The 20,272-nt window shown below is 46.5% G+C and overlaps 1 protein-coding gene across 5 annotated transcripts in view; it reads left to right on the top strand.

Moving 5' to 3' along the window:
* DOCK4 (dedicator of cytokinesis 4) overlaps positions 1-19,920 on the top strand; it is a 412,270-nt gene extending 392,350 nt beyond the window's left edge. The window contains exons 42-52 of one of the 5 annotated variants that reach the window (XM_055314619.1): positions 488-664; positions 1,591-1,674; positions 4,696-4,815; positions 5,149-5,270; positions 5,610-5,676; positions 6,995-7,076; positions 7,226-7,335; positions 9,004-9,076; positions 10,837-10,950; positions 13,964-14,025; positions 17,349-19,920. In XM_055314619.1, the coding sequence (XP_055170594.1) occupies positions 488-664; positions 1,591-1,674; positions 4,696-4,815; positions 5,149-5,270; positions 5,610-5,676; positions 6,995-7,076; positions 7,226-7,335; positions 9,004-9,076; positions 10,837-10,950; positions 13,964-14,025; positions 17,349-17,792 (1,455 nt within the window). In that variant the 3' untranslated portion in view covers positions 17,793-19,920. Of the gene's footprint in view, positions 1-487; positions 665-1,590; positions 1,675-4,695; positions 4,816-5,148; positions 5,271-5,609; positions 5,731-6,994; positions 7,077-7,225; positions 7,336-9,003; positions 9,077-10,836; positions 10,951-13,963; positions 14,026-17,348 lie in introns of all 5 variants that reach the window. The other 4 variants (XM_055314618.1, XM_055314617.1, XM_055314621.1 and 1 more) reach the window with 4 other exon arrangements.
* The last annotated feature ends 352 nt before the right edge of the window (positions 19,921-20,272 follow it).

Genomic DNA, 20,272 nt, shown 5'->3' with positions numbered 1-20,272 from the left:
CCATATGGGCATATGTCCCATCTTCCCAACTGGGCTGAAAGCTCCTTGACATCAGAGGATTTGTAAATGCATCTTTGTATCTCCTGTGGTGCTCTTCATTAAGTAAGCAACTAAAAAGGTGATAATAACATGCAGGGCCCCTGAATACTTAACCCTTCATAAGAAAAGAAAAATGAGTTTAAATAGACATGAGATCGAGTTTTCGTTTAAGGATTACATGGCTTGTTGCAGTACTAATATATAATTGATGATTGCTGATTACCCAAACCTCATTTCAACCAGTTGGTATAATCACCTTCACTTTCCAGAACTCTGAATGCACAGTTCATTTGTCTTCCACATGCATGTCTATTCTACTGTATGGCCCCCCGGTAGAGATATTGATGGGGGCCAAGGGGGAGCACAGATCATTCAGAACATGGACAATCTATTTTCTTCTTGAATGTCACAAAATCCAAAATGTGGTTTATTCTCATTTGCTTCTCAGGTAGAAATGAGTCCTCTGGAGAATGCAATTGAAGTATTGGAAAATAAAAATCAGCAGCTGAAGACTCTGATTAGTCAGTGTCAGACAAGACAGATGCAGAATATCAATCCCTTGACCATGTGCCTGAATGGAGTTATAGATGCTGCGGTGAATGGCGGGGTTTCCAGGTATCAAGAGGTGAGGATTCAGTGTTGTTGTTTGAAAGTTTTTAAATGGGGGCAGCTGGGTGGCCCAGTGAGTTGTGTCTGCCTTCTGCTCAGGTCATGATCCCAGGGTCCTGGAATCAAGCCCTCTGTGGGGCTCCCTGTTCAGTGGGGAGCCTGCTTCTCCCTCTCCCACTGCCTCTTCCCCCTGCTTGTGCTCTCTTTTGCTTATCTCTCTTTCTCTCTCTCTAATAAATAAAATCTTAAAGTTTTTAAGTGTGATTTCTTAGGGGTTCAGAAGTCTTTTTTCAAAATATGTACAAATTGCCACATGCTAATATAGGGCTCCCACTGATACAGAGTTCTTTGTTAAGTAGAGCAAACAGTCATTTGCGATGCACACTTACTCCATTTTCCTATATGTGATATTTTGAGGACAAAATGTGTGTGTGTGTGTGTGTGTGTGTGTGTGTTCTTGGATGAATAAAGGTTATCAAGATTGTTGAATAAATGTCTACCTAAAACCAGTTCCCTGACCAAAGAGGTTCCCGGGCATAGAAAAATCTGATCTTGTTTAGAAGATCTTTAAGTGGACTTTTCATCTGCCCTTGTGGTTTTAAACAGAAAAGCACAACAGCTTGGAAGGTGAGGCCACAATTTTAGTCATACTGACTCTTCAAGCACTTTATTTTTTGATATAAAGCTTATTGATTTGGATTTGCTACTTGCTTGCTATATCAAAGACACTTATTTACATAATTTCTGCTCTCCCTTAAACAATCCTTTCCTTATAGGCCCTTTCTGACCAGCTGTCCATAGTAGGAGTAATTCCTTCTGCCACCACAAATGTGGTTTACACTGGTGCTTCTTTAAAGATGCTGGGTCTTTAGTAGCAGGTTTGTGGCTCATACTTTCTTTTTAACTCCCCTGAAGTAAACTGACTATCCCTTCTCTCTCTAGGCATTTTTTGTCAAAGAATATATCTTAAGTCACCCTGAAGATGGAGAGAAAATTGCACGGTTAAGAGAGCTGATGCTTGAGCAGGTAAGGTGGGGGCAGAAGCCAATCACCTTCTATCGTTCCTGCCTAGCTATGCATGGTTACCCAGAGACCATCTACTTGGCTTTCTACATCTGTGTTCTAAGAAAAGCCATCAGTCAGGGGTTAGGGATTCATCTGTAATGTATTCCAGCTTGCTAATTTTTATTTTTACTTTCCACTTTGAATCAGCAATAAGTAAACTGTGAGTAAACTATGAGTAAACTGAGCCCCTTACAACAGACCGCGTCATGTAGTCTCTTGGAACAATGCTTGAAGTTTCTCTCCCTAAAGACTTGCTGTAGGCTTGATGCCAACTTTTCCCTCAAAATTTTGGGCTCGAATCAAGCCAGCTCAAAATAAATGAATAGATAAATGAACAAGTGAAGGAATGAGATTCTTACTTAAATTGTTCCAGTGAGGGGGCAATCAATAGACTTTGCTTTAAAGCAAAGACTAAAGCCTATAGGTAATATGATATGGACAAAACTGGATACAAGCTCATCATTTTTTTCTCCAGAGAAGCATGGTTTATTTATTTAGTTCCAGCAAGTACAAAGAACTAGAGTAATCTCTTGCCTGCTGTGTTCCTGCAGATAGCTCCTGGCCTGAAAAAGGTTTGAAAACCTCTGAAGTAGGAGATGTGAGGTTAAGAGGCTGGGGTTCAATAGGAAATAAAGACATTTTAGATCCATAAAAAATAGAATACATATGATAAAATATGACCAAGGCATCTCTTTCTACTTGATAATACCAAATTAATCAACAAATAAGGCATGCCCTTTGGGGTTAGAAAGTGATGAGACTGCATCTGATTTTCATCCATATTTTATGCTCTGCAGGCTTAACCCACAGAACTTAATACAATTGGGAGAAAGAAGTGGCCATGGACAGGGACCATGGCTGGAAGAGGGTCAGTTATGCAGCTTCTGGAAAAGAGAAAAGAGTTACTTTAAGTTGACCTGCAAGGAAATAGAGAATAAGTTAAGTTCTCGATGTGGCCCTGGGGGCGATATAGATACTAGAAGTGAGCGACTTAGGTTATTCAGTTCTATGGAATGATTGTGGCCTTTGTTGATATTCAAAATCACATATATTTAACCTGCGCACAGTCTCTTGCGAGTGGTTTGCCTCACTAAGACTCTGACTTGGTGTCTGACTGAATTCTTTCCCCAGAATTAAAATCAAAAGGGCCAAGGAGGCTCTCAAGAAAAATAAAATTGGAAACCTTTGTTTCCTCCATATCTTGCCTGGTTATGTTCACAGGGTCTTGTGGCAAGAGCCTTGACACAAGGAACCTTTAGATCTCTGTCATAGGCCAAGCAGTCAAGCGTCTGCCGTGTGACCTTGGGCTGGCCGTGCCATCTTTGCGAGGCTGTGGTAGTAGGGGACTGGGGATTAGGCTAGCGAGGGCACCATCCTCCTCTGGACTTCTGTGAGCTGGTTCAGGTAAACTTCTAGGAGACTCGGAGATGTACTGCCCCAGTGGCTCTTCCAGAAAGGATTTGTTGTCCCAGCTGATGGGAGTGGTGGCCGTCGACAGACACCTTGGGCTCTCAGGTCCTTTAGCTATTGCCTCAGCTGCAGAATGCTCCCCGGCCCAAGACCACCTGGTCTTGGATGGCCCACATCCAAAATACACATACAAAGCTGAGGCCCAGGGCTCCCAGGAGTGACTTCTGTGTGTCTCGGCTTCTTTTCAATCCAGCCCTGCTTTTGCCCCTCCAATCCCTATACAGAGGGTGCTGGACACTCTAACCCACCAGGCTTAGTCCTGTTTGACTTGAGCTTTCAATCTTGAATCTTCATAAAATGTAAAGATAAAAATCACTGTGGTGATGGTGTGAGAGATTTCCTCACAGTCCATGAAATTCATTCTTTTAACCACTTTAGCATGTGGCATTTTTTAAAATGTAAAAGACAGCTAATCCTCAAAGGAATTAAGCACTATTAGTAGTTGAAGAACAAAAGAAACTTGAATGTTTGTGTTCATCTCTTTTGGATCCTCAATGCAGGAAACCTTTTCTTGCTCTTTTTTTTTTTTTTTTTTAAAGAAGGGAGCTTCTCCTTATTGCATTATAATAGTGAATCAGAATAATAGTTTTTAACAAAAACAAAAAGCAAAAAAGCATAGCAACTATTACAGAATTCCTGTTCCTATCTTTAAGATTTTTAAAATTTTATTTATTCATGAGAGACACAGAGAGGGGCAGAGACACAGGCAGAGGGAGAAGCAGGCTCCATGCAGGGAGCTCAACGTGGGACTCGATCCTGGGTCTCCAGGACCACGCCCTGGGCCGAAGGGAGGTGCTAAATCACTGAGCCAGGGTAGCCCTGGTGGCGCAGCGGTTTGGCGCCTCCTGCAGCCTGGGGTGTGATCCTGGAGACCCGGGATCGAGTCCCGCATCGGGCTCCCTGCATGGAGCCTGCTTCTCCCTCTGCCTGTGTCTCTGCCTTTCTCTCTCTGAATAAATAAATAAATCTTAAAAAAAATATTTAAATCACTGAGCCACCTAGGCGTCCCTCCTGTTCCTATCTTACCTCCATGTCCTCCTCAACAAATTTTAGAAACCCAGGGGAGGATAGATGGGCAGAGCAGAATCTGATGGAAGAGAAAGAGAGTATCATGGAAAAGGAGGTGCCATCCAGAAAAGAGATCCCTTGGGGAGAAGCACCTGACCCACTAACAGAGAGCAGCTCCTGCCCAATCCTGGAAAGTGCAGAAGGGGACCAACGCCACGTAACTGCTTACAAGGGTTGTTATCACAGATCTAAAATACATGGGAAGGAAGCTTAGGGCAGTAGGAAAATCAGACCTTAGTTGGAATCCCCATTCGTCTTTTAGTACCTGCGGGATCTTTCTGACCCTCTGTGTCCTCATCTGTAAATGAAGGACCACTCCATACTTGTGGGATTGAGAGGATTAGCGAGGACACGTGCCAAACGCGTGGTACACTGCTTGACCCCCTTGCAGGCACTTGGAGTTACTCACTGATGTGGGTTTTTTTTCCTTGTCTTATTATCCAGGCACAGATTTTGGAGTTTGGTCTGGCCGTGCACGAGAAGTTTGTGCCTCAAGATATGAGACCCCTCCACAAAAAGCTGGTCGACCAGTTCTTTGTGATGAAGTCAAGTTTAGGGATACAGGTACGTCCACCAAGCGTCCGTAGGAGGCAGTCTGCCCGCTGCCCGCTGCCCGCTGCTGGTTGCTCTTTGTTAGAGGGACCATGAAGCATCCAATAGTGACATCTTTTGGTTTTCCTACCAAACTGCACCATTCCACAAGGGAGTCCTCCAGTATGGAAGTTGCATCATCTTCTATCTGCCCCCTTCAACTTTTATGAAAACAGAAAAGGGTGAGAAAACTCACAGATGCCGAAACTCACCTTTGTAACCCGACGTAAAGACTGCAACAGCCGTAGGCTCAAATACCTCACGACTTGTTTTGCCCACAGAACATTTCCTTTTCTCCCTCTCCAGGAGTTCTCCGCCTGCATACAAGCCAGCCCAGTCCATTTTCCCAATGGAAGCCCCCGCGTGTGTAGAAACTCTGCACCTGCTTCTCTGAGCCCAGATGGCCCCAGGGTAATTCCCAGACGCAGGTAAGTCATATTCTGAATTATCTGACAATTTGGCAGCCCCACAAGATGATCTCGGCTGATTCTCTCATTCTTTATGGCACAATTTGTCAAACACGCGATTTCTTAATGAAATAATTAACCCGCGAGGCAGCTGCAGACATCTGCCACTGGTAAAACAGAACAGCTGAGAAACAAACAGATTCCAACTCTGGATTATGTTGAGGCAAACGGGAGACAACAAAAGGGGATGTGTGTGTGTGTGTATATATTTTCCCCCTCCGGTTCTCTACCGCACCAGCATGGGATAGAGTGCAATTCAGAGACTGAGTGAATGACCTTTCCTTTTCCCCCCCAAAACAGCCCATTAAGTTACCCAGCTGTGAACCGATACTCCTCTTCCTCACTGTCCTCACAAGCGTCTGCTGAAGTAAGCAATATTACAGGGCAATCAGAAAGCTCTGATGAAGTCTTTAACATGCAGGTACTTGACTGGCTTCTTAATCGTCTGCTCGTGTGTATTCCTTTTCTGTCTCCATCCTGAGAGTTTCTGTTCACTCTGCCGTGCTAATGAGCAGATCTGCGGGCAAGAGCTAAGTTAAGGACTCACCTTTAAGTGCTCTCACGGCCTTGTGGGTCCCCGCAGAGTCTCCAGAGACGTGTCTCCCCACACCGCCCTATCCACCCCAAGGAGACGTGAGCGAGAGTGGGAAAAGCCTGGGCCAGCCGTGCAGGGTTAGCTGTGAAACCCACCTGGGACTGGCTCCTTGGGTTCAGGACGCGTGGAGCCTGTCACCACCCACTAGCCACCTCGTAGCATTGCTAAGTGGCCTTTTTGCTTCACGGTACGAGGTGGAGAGGTCGTTCTAAGATTCCTCTACCTACTTACGAGTCAGAAATTTTCCCTGATCAAAAGATTTTGATTGAAGGGGAAAAAAAGTAGTTTTTAAGGACAGGAGTCCATGTAACTCCTGCAACATAAAATTTTGCTTAGACACCGCTGCTACAGCATTTATATTAATTTAGTAAGAATAAGCTGAAACTTCCCTCACCACTACCCTTAGAAAAGGGGGCATAATACATGTTGCCAAACTCATGCCTTGAGCACATTTTTGGAGAAAACGAGCAGGTGCGTGTTCCACCTTTGAGAAGCATCGGCTGTTTCGGGGCCCTAGGCCGGGGCCCTCCCGAGTGTACTGTAGTCAGGGAGGGCACTGCTCCCCGGGCCTAAGTCCCAGGACGTCCACGAAACTAACACGAGTGCGATCCTTTGGCAGGAGTCAAAAATCTCAGAGTGTTGTTTTTTTTTGTCCCCCCAGAGTATTTTGTTTGTTTTTTAAATCTCGGATTCTTGATTAATCCAGACAGTCTTCCTTATCTGTCTGAGGTGTTTTTTTTTTTTTTAAAGATTTTATTTATTTATTTATTCATGAGAGAGAGAGAGAGGCAGAGACACAGGCAGAAGGAGAAGCAGGCTCCATGCAGGGAGCCCGATGTGGGACTCGATCCTGGGACCCCAGGTCCATGCCCTGGGTCGAAGGCAGATGCTCAACTGCTGAGCCACCCAGGGGGTCCCTGAGATTTTTCTAGATTTCTAAGTGGCCTTTTTCTTTTTGTTTTTGTTTTGTTCTGTTCTGTTTGGTTTTTTGGCCTCTTTGAAAGAAAAGAGCAGCGATGCTGTTTTCAATATGTCAGTGTTGTCTGGGGCCTCTAAGCAGTGGGTGATAACAGCTCCCGTGTATTTGCAGCCAAGTCCATCTACCTCAAGCTTGAGTTCGACTCACTCCGCTTCGCCTAACGTGACAAGCTCTGCCCCATCGAGTGCCAGAGGTCAGTGCCGGGCTGTGGGGTTGACCCGGGGCGCCCCCCGGAGCTGTGGCTTCAGGTTCCTCATCCCTGGCCAGCTGCCACAGCACACAAGCCCTCCAGGCAGGTCCAGCACCACCCCCTGATGACCCTTCCTTTCCTTCTCTTCTCAGCTTCCCCTTTGTTGTCTGACAAACACAAACATTCCAGAGAAAACTCTTGCCTGTCCCCGCGAGAGAGGCCATGCAGTGCCATCTATCCGACACCTGTGGAACCTTCTCAGGTAGTCCTTATGGGATGGAGATACTAGGAAACAAGCCAGTGTCTGGAATGGCTTACATACCTCTGCAGAGAAGCCCTGTGCCTGCCAGAGGCAACCAGATGGGCTGTTAGACGACAAGGCAAGCTGAGTGACGAGCCAACCTCTCTGTCCCATGCCTGTTGTTCGCAATTTCTGTTGGAGCCATGTTTCCGATACAGATACACGGGTGGTTGCCTGAGCAGTAAAGCTGAGCGGAAAATGGGAAGTGATTTTGCCCTCCTTGACCTGATGTAACCATCACAAGGGGTAACTAGGTGGATGCGTTGGAGTGTCTGGGTGTGTTTGCATGCGTGTGTAGCAAAAATTTCGAGCGACTCTCGATGTTAGCAAAAGACCCTTGAGCAGAAACAGGACTTGTCCAGCAGCCTCTCCTCTTGGCCTCCCCCTAGTCCGAAAGAGCCTCAGTTGGTTCCTTTCTGGGGTACCCAGGAGAGCAAGGACAATCCTGGTCACCCCTGCCGTTCTTCAGTGCACCGAGGGAAGAGCGGTTGGGTGCTTGGACTTTCCCTGCACCCCCCCCCCCCAAGAGCAAAGGAGCGTGGCCCTCAGCTCCTGCTCCCACTTGATTTTGACGTGGCCTCTCTCACGCCAGGTGAGAACAGGGCTTTGCCCCCCTGCCCACTTCGAGGGCTCTGAAGGGGGGTCTCAGAGGCAAAGATTCTTGGGCAGCCCCGAGGTTTACCGATGATCTGGGAATAACTTAGGAGCGGACAACAATACTTATGTATGTTCCGGCTAATTGTTCTGTTTTTCTACACCATCCTGGCAGAAGTCGGTAGCTGCATCTGGAAATGGATGAGAGCGAGTGGGATGTGGCTTGATTGGTTTATCTTTGCTGATTGTGTAATCTTCCCGAAAGCCCCAGGATACCTCCTCTGCACAGCACTGATGTCTCGCAGAAACTCTCTCTGAGTGCGTTTGGCCGAACCAGCTCACCAGTTTTCCTTCCCTTTGTCACTTGCTGTTGCAAGCGAATCTCACCCTTTGTTCCCGTCTGCTCCAGGAGCGCGGTGCCAGCGCGGGGGACCCTGAAAACCTTCCTTGATTAGCCTCCGCCTTGTCCGCTTTTGGTAAAATGTGAAGCAGTGTGTAGTTGCCAAAACCTCAGTAATACACATTGCTATGGTGCCTCTACTTTTAAGGACTTGCACTTTTCCCTCTAATGTGTCAGGGAGAAGCACGTAAAATCGGCATTTTTGTGGGTTAAAAATTGTAGCATATTATCCATTTCATGTTTTTAACCTAGGATCGAAAACGTGCCCATCCACTAGAGATTTCTTGAGCTAATATTTCTCAATTTTTATCTACGTTCCCTGTGGCCAGTCTCGCATTCCTGTTTAGAAAGGGCACCATAGCTTAACTGCTACTCACCAGTTTTCCGTCCATCTTATTATGAAAACCTATTTACCATTTACACCTAAAGTCTAATACAAGCTTCTTAAACTTGAGACTCTTCTCCCCCTTTTTTCCCTTAAATATGATTGAATTCTTGGTTGCTAGGCTCATCATGTGCCATATAAAAATTATTCTGAACAAAAAGTTTCAGTAACGAGACAGTCATCTCATTCTCTAGAAGGTCTCACTGTGACAGCATGTCGCATCATGAAAATAGACTCTTGTACTTTCCAGAGGCTGCTGTTTAATCATATTGCAGAAGGAGCCTTGCCACGCAGCGACCCAAATCTTTCCGCACCTGAGAAAGGTGGGTATAAAGCCAGCCCCTCCATCGGCCCCGAGAGGTGTGCGGCTTTGTTTTGTCTTCATTCTCTCCAGTCTACCGTGTGTCTGTGTGGAGGGCAGATCTCCAGTCTGTAATGATCGGGACTCATTTGCCCTTTTGGGGATTCGTGAAAGGCGGTCACTCGTGATACAGTCTTTCCAAACTGTTTTCTTGTAGGGTGTAACAGCAGAATCTAGGCAAATTAGGAACTCCTCCGCGAGCTGGCTTTTGGTGTCGGGTCACCAAGGCGATTCCTGTGGTCCCCGCAGCAAAGCTGCCACTGAGGCTCCTTGTTCAGCGCAGTGAAAATAGCACCTGCCCAGGTCGATTCTCTGGTCCCACCCTTTGTTTCCCTTACGAAGCTCATTCTGCTAGTGCATCTGTTGTTTGTGGTGACTCAGATACTATTTAAGAATTGCAATCCAGTGCATAATGGAGTGTGCCCTGCCTCAAGGTCGCACAAAACATGACAAACACGTGCATGGCCCTTAATAGCCAATTAGCAGCGGTCTGTGCAACACAGAAGTTGGAGAGCGGACTCGGCGCGACTAGCTCCACGGTGCAGGCGGGGGCTCGCAGCGGGTCCCCCATTCGCCTCCCTCAGGGTCAGGCCTCAAAAAGCCCAGCCAGTGTCGGAAGCCAACGAATCGAGTCACTAATGAAACGTTCCCGTATAGTGCACTTTAATTGTCCTCGTTAAGAGCTAAACTGTATTGTCATTTGAGTCCACAGAGAGGTTAACATTAAAACTTTTCCTTGGGAGACTGAAGTGTCAGTGAGCCGGTGGCCAAAATGACTTTAAGACACAAATTTTGCTTTCATGTTGACAAGTCAAATATGAATCTTTGCCTGGAGAACTTGGTATTTTTCTCAGCCCTTCTACCTACGAAAACCGCAAAGGCGATTTAAAACGACTGAGAAAATTATTTTAAGACCGGTGATTCCACTATCCATTAAATCCATGTGGTAATTTAGAGTAAAATGCTGAAATCCTAGCCGTGTCCATCAGATGGCAGTGTCTGTACAGGGAGCAAGCCACTGGAAATCTTAAGACTTGCTTTTTTGTAAACTTGATTTCCTAGCAGCTATTTATAATCTGGTGTGTCTTGCCCTTGCTCCTAACAGGGTTGTTCCATATTTCTGCATCTTACTGAAGCGTGGAACAGACAAATTACAAAAAAAGAAATGATACTGTCACTATCCCAAATCATTTTTCTTAGGACATACATCAGTGTAATCCATTGATTTCAGGAACGAGGGTCCTTTTCCCAAAGAGTTCGTCAACAGGGTGGTGTGGCGGGGTAATCCTGCCAGGTAGTTGAAATATTAGCCTGTTACTGCCTTGCCCCTTGTTGGGCACCAGTTGTCCAGCAGTTTCCACTAAAAACCAAGTTTTAAAATACTTTAGTGACTCCATCCTCCATCTGTTATCCAGCATTTGTGATTCTCAGCAAGATCCTGCGGACTGGTGTCAAGAGTGGTAGTTCTGTTTGACTGCTTGAGGGGAAATAAACAGACATGACATCGTCCGATTAAATGTCAATTATAACTGTGAGGTAGAAAATTAAATAAAGATTTAGTATTTAAGAGGTTTCCTGGGTTGTTTTTGTTTTTGCTTTTTTTTTTTTTTTTAATCCAGTTGGTTTTTTTTCATTCTGGATAATTTTGACTCTCTTCTAAGATCTCAGGTGTTCAAAAGGCAAAGTGGACCGTGTGTTTTTAGCTGTGTTATTCCCTTCCAGCTGTGAATCCCACCCCTAGCAGCTGGAGCCTGGACAGTGGGAAAGAAGCCAAGAACATGTCGGATAGTGGGAAAATTCTCTCTCCCCCTGTCCCTCCAAGACCCACACAAACTGGTGGGTATTTGAAGCATTTGAACAATCACTTTTATAAAATAACTTTTATGACTACTCCAGCTTGTTGTGTATTCCTCAGAGAAAGGTAGGCATTTGGTTCTGAGGTAAAAACCTTAGTCTCCCAATCCACTTAAAATGTTTTCCCTCTTCCCTGAACTTCTAACTACACTAAGTCACACAGTGCTCCGTTCCTTACAAACCCCATAGACCGATTTTGTAGAATGTTCTGCTGCTAGGCCTCATCCTCAGAATTTGAGGAGGTCCCCTAACCTCACCAAGCCATTAGTATTTTTCTGGATCCTTTGCTTGAACTGCCTCATTCTTATCAACTTCTGCTAACTCAGCCATTTCACTCTTACTCAGGACTGATGCCAGGGTTTCACACTGCCCCAACATAGGAACTGACTCACTCTAACTCTGATAGGCTTGTGGGGAGCATCCAACCTCCCATCCATTGATGTCCTTTGCATAGAGGGGTCTGTATTCAAGAGTGAGTGAAATTTCGCAGGGTGCCTGGGTGGCTCAGTTAAGCGTCTGACTCTTCATTTCAGCTCAGATCATGATCTCAGGGTCATGGGATTGAGCCCCCATCACATAGGGCTCAGCATGGAGTCGGCTTGAGATTCTTTCCCTCTCCCTATGCTCCTCCCCCACCCCCTGCTCACATACTCGCATGCTCGCTCGCTCTCTTTCTAAACTAAAATCTTTTTTTTTTTTTTTAAAGTGAGATTTCTCGGGTTGATTCAGGGTACTTCATCCCGTCAGGTGGTGGTTTAAGAAGCAAATTCTTAGGCCTAATCTCAGACCTACTGAATCAGAAGTTCACCATTTCTGGGGTAAGGCCGTAGAATCAGTATTTTACCAAACCTTTCTAGATTTCGGGGACCAGTGAAAATTCTGAAGAAACTTTCTTGATGAGCTTATGGCAATAATAGGGCTTTCCAACCAAATAAGCCATTTGCTTGGTGACCTTGGTAACCTTGATATGGTACAGTCTTTAACCTACTCTGCTGACCCTGCCTATCCTGATGATGAGGAGAGTCTTTTCCACATTTGCACACATCTAGAGTAGTTTTGAAGCTTTACAAATACAACTGGCCTAAAGCAAGAGGAAATAGGACATGTCCTTCACAGATGTTCCTGGGTTGATCGTTCATACTTCATTCGCTATATTTTAGCATCTCATCTTTTTCTTTTTTTACTGACTTTCTCTGTCTTTTTAAAACAAACCATGTGCTATCCAGTGTGTTCGGTACTTGCCAAAGCTAAAAGTCACCAGTAGGTTTTGAAGAGCACATGAGGTTTTTCAACAGAACAAGAAATAACTAGGCTTACTCGATAATCCACACTAGAATGCCACCGTGACCCAAGATGGTGAATAAGATTCGTCACCCGAGATGGTTAATAAGATTCATCAACCAAGTAATTTGTATCTATTCACGCTGTACATATGTTCAAGGAGTCTGCAGTTTAAACTGGTCGTATCACTAATGTTGGAAACTCAAAAAGCATTTTCAGAGGAACAATGTTATTGATGGTAGTTAAGATCCTAGGCCCATTCAGACTTAGAGGCCAGAATAATGATGGGACCATTAGGTGTCTGGGGGAGAATGCCTTTCTAGAGAAACATCACTGTGGACATGCTGTGGCTACAAGGGCCCACCGCGGTGGGGTCGCAGAATGCCAGAGTCAGGAGGAGGAGGACCTTGACTTCGCCACACATAGCCATGGCAGGACTGTGGTTCCCAGTCAGGATCTGTTTCTCTACCCATACGGGATTTTCTTCTGTAAGCAACACCCCCAACTGGCAGGCTAGAGCTGACCCTGGTGTCTGAGCATGGCATGTGCTGATGGCATGCCCTCGAGCACAAGGCAGAGGCTGCATACCCCCCCAGAGCAGTCAAGGGCCCCTCTCCCTGGGCTCTAGCACTGGGAGCACGCAGGTGACCCTACATCTCCCAGTTTAACCCGGCAGGGCTGCCCTCCCTTCTGCACTGATTGCTCTCCTGGTGTGTCCTCATGTCCTCATTCGTGATCACTGTTGGGAGGTCTGTCTGTCTGTGTTTCCTTCAGCTTCGCTCTAGTTTTCCTAAGAGTCGCAAACCTCACTTGGGCTGCAGGGAGCATGGCAGCTCGTGCTAGAGCAGCAAAGCCTGAATTCACTGAAACCTGTGCAGGTGGAATTGGGAAATGGGGCTCACACGGGCTGCGTGGACTGTGTCGCGGCAGCTTTCCACGCACGTGCTTATGTTTCAGGGGGCAGGGCCTGACCTACCAGCGCGTAGAGCAGGGCCGTCGCCTGCTGCATCCCAGGTGCAGGGCTTGAAAACCTAGAGGGAAAAACAGAAAGAGAGCATTTCTTTGCCATGATGATGAAATCTACTGAGTGCTGCTGCTGCCACCACCACCGCCACCGCCACCCCAACCCCACGGCCGGGACAGAGGGAAGACCTGAGTATAAGCTTGCAGGGGAGAAATGGAAAACTTCTTGCTTCCTGTTTGGGCCTGGCCAAGGGTTTTTTATTCCAGGAGGATTAGGTTGTGAAAGGGGAGGCAGGTGTAGATTTATTCTCACAGACCCCTGCTAGTCTGCCTCAGTGGTGTGGGTTTCCCCATTACTGCTCAGACCAGTCAGCAGCTCTTTTCCAAAGACTGCTCCCTGGCACCTCACACATGAAAGCACCTTTTGAAATGGGTCAGGCAATGGAAAAGCACCGGGACTTCTGGGAAATGGGACATTGGCCCAGTTGGAGCCCCTGTCACTGCTTATAGCATCACGTATGTGCTGGTGACTTTTTGCTAATTGGCCCATGTCTTGGAGCTGCCATCCTTAGTGAGGAATCTGCTTTGGATGGGCGTCATTTAGTTTCTCCCCTACCTCTCCTTGCCTAGGAGGGCTTTAGGCCCTGGACCATCTGTATGGGTTTGTACACAAGGGCATTTGCAGAGAATCAACCTCCTGGGTTTTCTCAATTGAAAGGACTTCTCTCTCTCTCTCTCTCTCTGTTCACAGCTTCACCAGCAAGACATACAACGTCCGTGTCCCCCTCACCTGCTGGGAGGTCTCCGTTGAAGGTATAGTCTCATATTTAGACTGAGGCCAGACACTGGCCCCACCTTTCTTCTTTCCTTAAGACTCATCCCTGGCACACCACTGAGCTGCTTTCATAGGCACAGACTAGGGAAGGGACGGAGGAAGATTGGTAAGAAGACACGAGGCTTTCCTTTCAGGAGGCCGCCTCCACAAATGGAGTCATTTGTGTTCAGGTTATTAGCCTCATTCCCTTCCCCAAATGGTGGCAACGAGAATATACAGGCTAGAGTCTGTGTATACCCTAAATTAGGAAACAAATATTTACAAGGAAATACACTGTATTTCCTAGGATGTTTCAGTCTGGTCTTACTGGCTTCAGGGACATAAAAGAAAAAAAAAAGAAAGGAAGGAAGGTAGGTAGGAAGGTAGAAAAGAAAGAAAGGAATTGAAAAACTCAGTAATCAAGCCTAGTAAATGGTCTCCTGTTTCTTTTTTCTTTTTCTTTTTTTTTTTTTTTTTTTTTTTTGTCTCCTGTTTCTTTTTGCTTCTGTCAGCCTCACCCATTGTGGCAAAGTCAAAACCAACTTTTCTCCTTTAATATTTCATACCAAGGTTTTCATTTACATTAGAGTTATATACTTGACAGTGAAAAACAAGATAGTAAAATGAATAAAAAATTTCTAGGAAACAAACTGAAGAGATTTAAAGGTGAGATGTTTAAATTGATATATAAATGTAGGCTATTTAACATCTCTAAACATACAAAATCCCTCATGAAGGTAAAGAATAATATTTAGTCTCTATCCAAATCGAATCAGACTGGCTGCAAGGATTGTCAATACCAATAGACATTGGTGTTCAGAGCTGCTGCACCAGAGGCAAATATGAAGTTGAAGTGAGTGTTAAAAGAATGATTTTGGATCTGAGTGACTGAGGATGTACATGCTCTGTGTCCTTTTTATTAGGGAGGTATTTCTAGCTAATGTGAAAGAAAAAGGCAAATTAGCTTCTAAAAACACATAGGGGCAGGTCGTGATCCAGTGCATCTGTGTTGCTAAGGATAGTTGCTGATAGAAACTGAGAATCTGGAAAACAAAAGCCCCCAAATGGAGAAAATTGCAAAGAAGTGTGATTTCATTTGCATTGCCAACATTTCTGATGTAGAAATTTGCTGGAGAGAGCAAATTATTTGCTGGGTTTTTTTGTCATTCTGCAATGCAGCTGTTAATCATAAAGTGCACGTGACTGCCTTCACTCTGGAAGCCACGGACCATCACGTTGATGTGATGGGAGAGGAAGCATCATGATGCTTCCACATCTTACATTTAGCCTTACCCGCGAGGAACTCCCACGTATTGCTATGCAATTAACATCTGCATTTTCCAACTTGATTTTGCAGAGTAGTGATAAGACGGTAAGTCTTAGAGATTGATTCTGTAAAAAAGAACTGAAGGATGAAAATACTCAAATGGTGACCCAACAGTCCTGTTTATTAGCAAGGTAGCATCTACTTTCTCTCCGCAGAGCTGCTGCTGGTCTCCCTAGCCAGGTGTAGCTCACGGCCATAGCTTTACAAATGGGGTTTGGAGAGAAAATGAATGGAGTGTTTCTGTTGTGACTCCTGCGTTACGTTAGAGGGCACACTGCTACCAGGTTACGAGTTTCGCTATGCCTAGAATGCAGTTGGTTGCCTTGACTTAGTTTTTTCAGCAATTAAATGATGGAGTCCATCCTGGTGGGGGGGTGGGGGGTGGAGACTGAGCTTACCTGCCTTATTTTAAGCTTGCCGTCTGTCAACAGTGACCAGCATTGAATTTGGATCTCTTCATTGGCAACACTTAATTTTAAGCTCCTGCTAAATGACTTTGTGTCTCCCAGCATTATTTTGTTTAAAAAGAGAGACCAAGGTGCAGTTGGCTTAGAACATTAGTTTTTGTTTTTGTTTTTTTTAATTTTTTTAATTTATTTATTTATGATAGTCACACAGAGAGAGAGAGAAAGAGAGAGGCAGAGACACAGGCAGAGGGAGAAGCAGGCTCCATGCACTGGGAGCCCGATGTGGGATTCAATCCCGGGTCTCCAGGATCGCGCCCTGGGCCAAAGGCAGGCGCCAAACCGCTGCACCACCCAGGGATCCCAGAACATTAGTTTTTGATAAAGTTTATGACGTACCACTATGTGATAAACAAAAAAACTGGTCTGTGGTCAGATACGTTTAGACAACCCTGGGCTGCAAAGTCCTTTCATTTTCTTTATTGTAAGACTTTAACGTGCTCCTACACTTTGAATGCAGTCAAGGAGGACTTGAGTACTACACATTTCCCCGGTAGAACCGTCCTTTCACAGAGCATCACCTAGGCCCCCATTTCCATAGGATACCAGTTAGGGAAGTAGCAGATTCAGATGCCAGCAGGGTGGACAGCTACCACAAATGAGCCAAGGAAGCTTGTAGAACCCCACGTGAAGACTATGGTATCCTGAAGAATTCATGCCCCATCACCAAGGAAAAGCTCCAGCTCGGTTTCAAAAGATTATCTCCATTACGAGAAAGCAAGCCATTGTTGCTAAAACTAATAGTTATTATCCAATGCCAAAAATCTGAGGTTTAGGAGAAATCTTCCTCTTTAAAAATAAATAAACTGAGTCAGGTCTTGAGAAACCACTCTGGATGAAACAAGTCCTATTTCAGAGCAGAGCCTGAGAGCTGCCGATGTGCAGCTGCTTCAGCTCGGGGGTCTAGGGAGCGAGAGACCTGGAAGGCAGGCCTCTGGTGCCTCTGCCACCTAGCCCCCCTGCCCTGCTCCAGGCTCCAGCCCCCCTCCCTTGCTGAGCCAGGAAGGGGAGAATGGCACTGCCAGCACTCTCTGGTGTTGGCCGGTTCCATGTCCTTCGAGTCCTGGGACTAATTCTATATCTCTGAGTTCTCCATCTGCTTACTTTTAGCCTCTTTCTGTCCGGAGGATGGGGAGGAGGAAAGTGGGCAGGGAGGTGGACAATGCGCGGCAAGTGCTTCGTGCTGGGGCTGCCGCGGTCTCACCCGAGTGTGGGTGTTGGCAGCAGGCCGCCCTAGCCAGGCCCACGAACAGCAGAGCCGCATCTCCTCCAGGCCCCGGAGGCTACGGGGGCCAAAGTCAGGGTGGCCGCCCCCTGGTTTGGCGCGGGGGGGCCCCTCCTTGGCCTGCAGACAGCCGCCTCCTCAGCGCACCTGCCGCGCTTCTGCACCCACATTCCTTCCTCCGAGGACCCCATCAGAGGGCGCGAGGGCCGCCCTCAAGGCCGCTCTGGCGCCGTCGGGGCCGGGAGGGGGCTGGGGGGGCCGCTTCCCACCCCGCCCGCCCTCACCACCCCGTCTCCTTCCCCGCAGCAGGGCCCCGGGCAGGGGTTCACGCCCTCCCCGGTGGAGTACCAGTCCCCGGGCCTGACCTCCCACTCCCCGGTGCTGTCGGGCAGCTACAGCAGCGGCATCTCCTCCCTGAGCCGGTGCAGCACGTCGGAGACCTCGGCCTTCGAGAGCCAGGCGCCCGAGGGGCCGGCGCAGGCGGCGGGGCCGGGCCCGGAGGAGCCGGGCCGCCGGGAGAGCCGGACGCCGCCGCCCTACAGCGTGTACGAGCGGACCCTGCGGCGGCCCGGGCCGCTGCCGCACAGCCTGTCCATCCCGGTGGCGGTGGCGGTGGCGGCCACGGTCGAGCCGCCCGCGCTGCCCCCCAAGCCGCCGGCGCCGCGGCCCGGGCCCCCCGAGAACGGGCCGCGCAGGACCGAGCCGGGCCCCCGGCCGCGGCCGCTGCCCCGCAAGGTGTCCCAGCTGTGAGCCGCGGAGGGGCGCTGCGGGCGGGCGCCCCGGACCCTCTCCCCTTGCTCCTTCAGCCGGCGGAATTAAAACCTGCTTATTAACACGTTGCACAATATTAAAAAAAAGTCACTGATCTCAAACGCCGGATGGTCGTGGCCTGGGGCTGACTTTCCTTAGGTGTCTCCCCTCTGAAAGTGGTAAAGAGCGTTAAAGGCTTCTTTTGGATCTTTTTATGTTCACCCCCCCACACACACTTTTTATTTCTTTTTATAATCCAGTTGCACGTCCACACCAGTAGGCTGTCGCCGAACCACAGGGCGCGTGCAGTTGTGTCCTTGTGACCTTGCACTTGGTCCCCTGCGAAAGCAAAGGCCGAGCACAGCCTAACGTGGTGGCCCTGCTAATGGGAGGCTTCTCGTGGGCCCATGGGTGCCCACCCCGAGTTCCCAGTTCAGGCAGCCTTCGCTAGGCCATGCACTTATGCGGTTGCAAGGAGGAGGGCTGCAGGTGATTTTGTTCTTGAAACAAAAACTAATTCTTGGAGGTTGCTTTTGACATTCGACCCCTTGTCTGCTTTCTTAAGCCTCTGCTCTGTGAATTGCTTGGTGGATCCCTTAGTGCCCCGACACCAGGGCATCTACTGTAGTTCTTCTAGAGGTACAGTTGACTGTCGGAGTCGCAGTCGGCTCGATTAAGCAGAGGAGCCCGGGAGAAATGTTTACTTGAATCTTGTGCTTCCGTACTTGATAGTTTCCTCCGCAGCCTTTGTCATTGAAGAAGAGCAGATGTTCATGTGTTAAATAGGCACAAATTAATGTGTCCCATTAACGAGAATTCAGGAATCGATACAGGACAGTATTAAATCAATAGCGTAAATGAAGAAAAAAACCTTGGAGAAAATAGATTAGCATGATTAAATGGCAAAAGGACTTTCAGAAGGCAAGGGCATTAACTTTCAGTCCTGCACCGAGTGGAAAAGTCTTCACAACTCCCCAGGCTCCTAGCGGAGCTTGCCTTCGTAGCGGATCCCGCTTCTTGTTGAAGGGGGAGATGGCCGCAGACCCCTCTGGCTTGGGTATTGCTGCACAGCGTCTCAGAGCTGGGTAGGGATGCTAAGGCCCCAGTTGCAGGAGTGTGAAAAAAGCACCTTGTATGTAGTAATGGATTTTGTATCTATGTCTTTTTCTTTTACTGACTGTTTATAACACTCAATTGACGATAAATATGACTGTATTTTAAATCATACTGTTAAATATTTTCCCTCTTTTGTTGGGAAGCTCATTTTAGTTTAACCGTGTTTGTTTTTGTTGATAGCTTACCTGGAAGGCAGTGACCACTTTTTTATATTCTCTTAATGAAACCATTCAGCAGGTATATGCTGTTGAGGCTGGTTATAGAGGTTTTCTATAATAAATGTTCAAGTATTTTTGTACATAACTGGTTAATTTTAATAAGAGATACCATTATGTGTAAAAAAAAAAGTAAAAATAAAAGCAAACAGTTGTGGATGCAGTATGATTGTTATAATTATGCCAAATACTTTATGTATGGAAAAGAATATTTGTACATATGTGCTTTTAACAATAATTCTGCCATTATTGACTTTACAATTTTGAATGTCAGAAAGATTAATATATGTTAAAATATTTATGTTTAGTGAAAGTATTCATAATGGAGAAAAGGAACATACGAATTTTAGCTTTGTATCTTGCAAGTTTTGCAGTCGGAAATTTCTGGAACTAGCTTTTGCTTTTGATGATAACACTTTGTGTTTGTAATCACATTCTTAAAACTATCTACACACACACACATACATAGGAAGCTCCATATTCCTGTTGCTTTAAGCAGTAAAGCCTTCCATTTAAATAAGTTGACATGCATAAGGTAACAAAGCTTCTTTGACTTCCTTTTCCTTTGTAATTTAATAGATCGTTGACTAGTGCTTGGGCACTGTATAAATCAGTGTTATCTGCTCTTGAAGCCATTTTTTAAAGAAGTTTTTTGGCAATGAACAGTTCAATTTATCACGTGCGTGTATTTCTGAAGCAGCTATATAGCAGAACATTTCAAAAGACTCTTAGCTCAGATGTTCCTGTTGGTTGCTGCTGAATGGTAAATATTTAATAAAATTACCTGATTAATCTTAATATAACTGTCTTTATTCCTGTTATCAGTGTGTCTTCGCCCAAAACAAAAGCCGTGTGTATCTCTTGGTCATATCGTAGTGAAATTATCAGACTCCTTTGTTGATAGATCCTGTTTTGTTGTTGTCTTGCCTTGGTTGATGTACTTCTTCCGCCTACAAAGCTTATTTATGCTTTAGAGGAAAAGAAAGTTGAAAAAGTAATGGTATTGGTCACTACCAGTAGAGAAGCAAGATTCACCTGGGCGGGAGACTGCTAATTAACCTAACCAGAGCCATTTTCAAAAGTCAAGGCATGGGGGTGCCAACTCTTGGTTTCAGCTCAGGTCATCAGCTCAGCGTTCTGAGATCTAGC

The sequence above is a fragment of the Nyctereutes procyonoides genome, unplaced genomic scaffold (genome assembly GCF_905146905.1).
Source record: "Nyctereutes procyonoides isolate TBG_1078 unplaced genomic scaffold, NYPRO_anot_genome, whole genome shotgun sequence".
NCBI lineage: Eukaryota > Metazoa > Chordata > Mammalia > Carnivora > Canidae > Nyctereutes > Nyctereutes procyonoides.
Note: the sequence above shows the minus strand (reverse complement) of the source record. Positions and strands in the feature narration are given on the sequence as shown.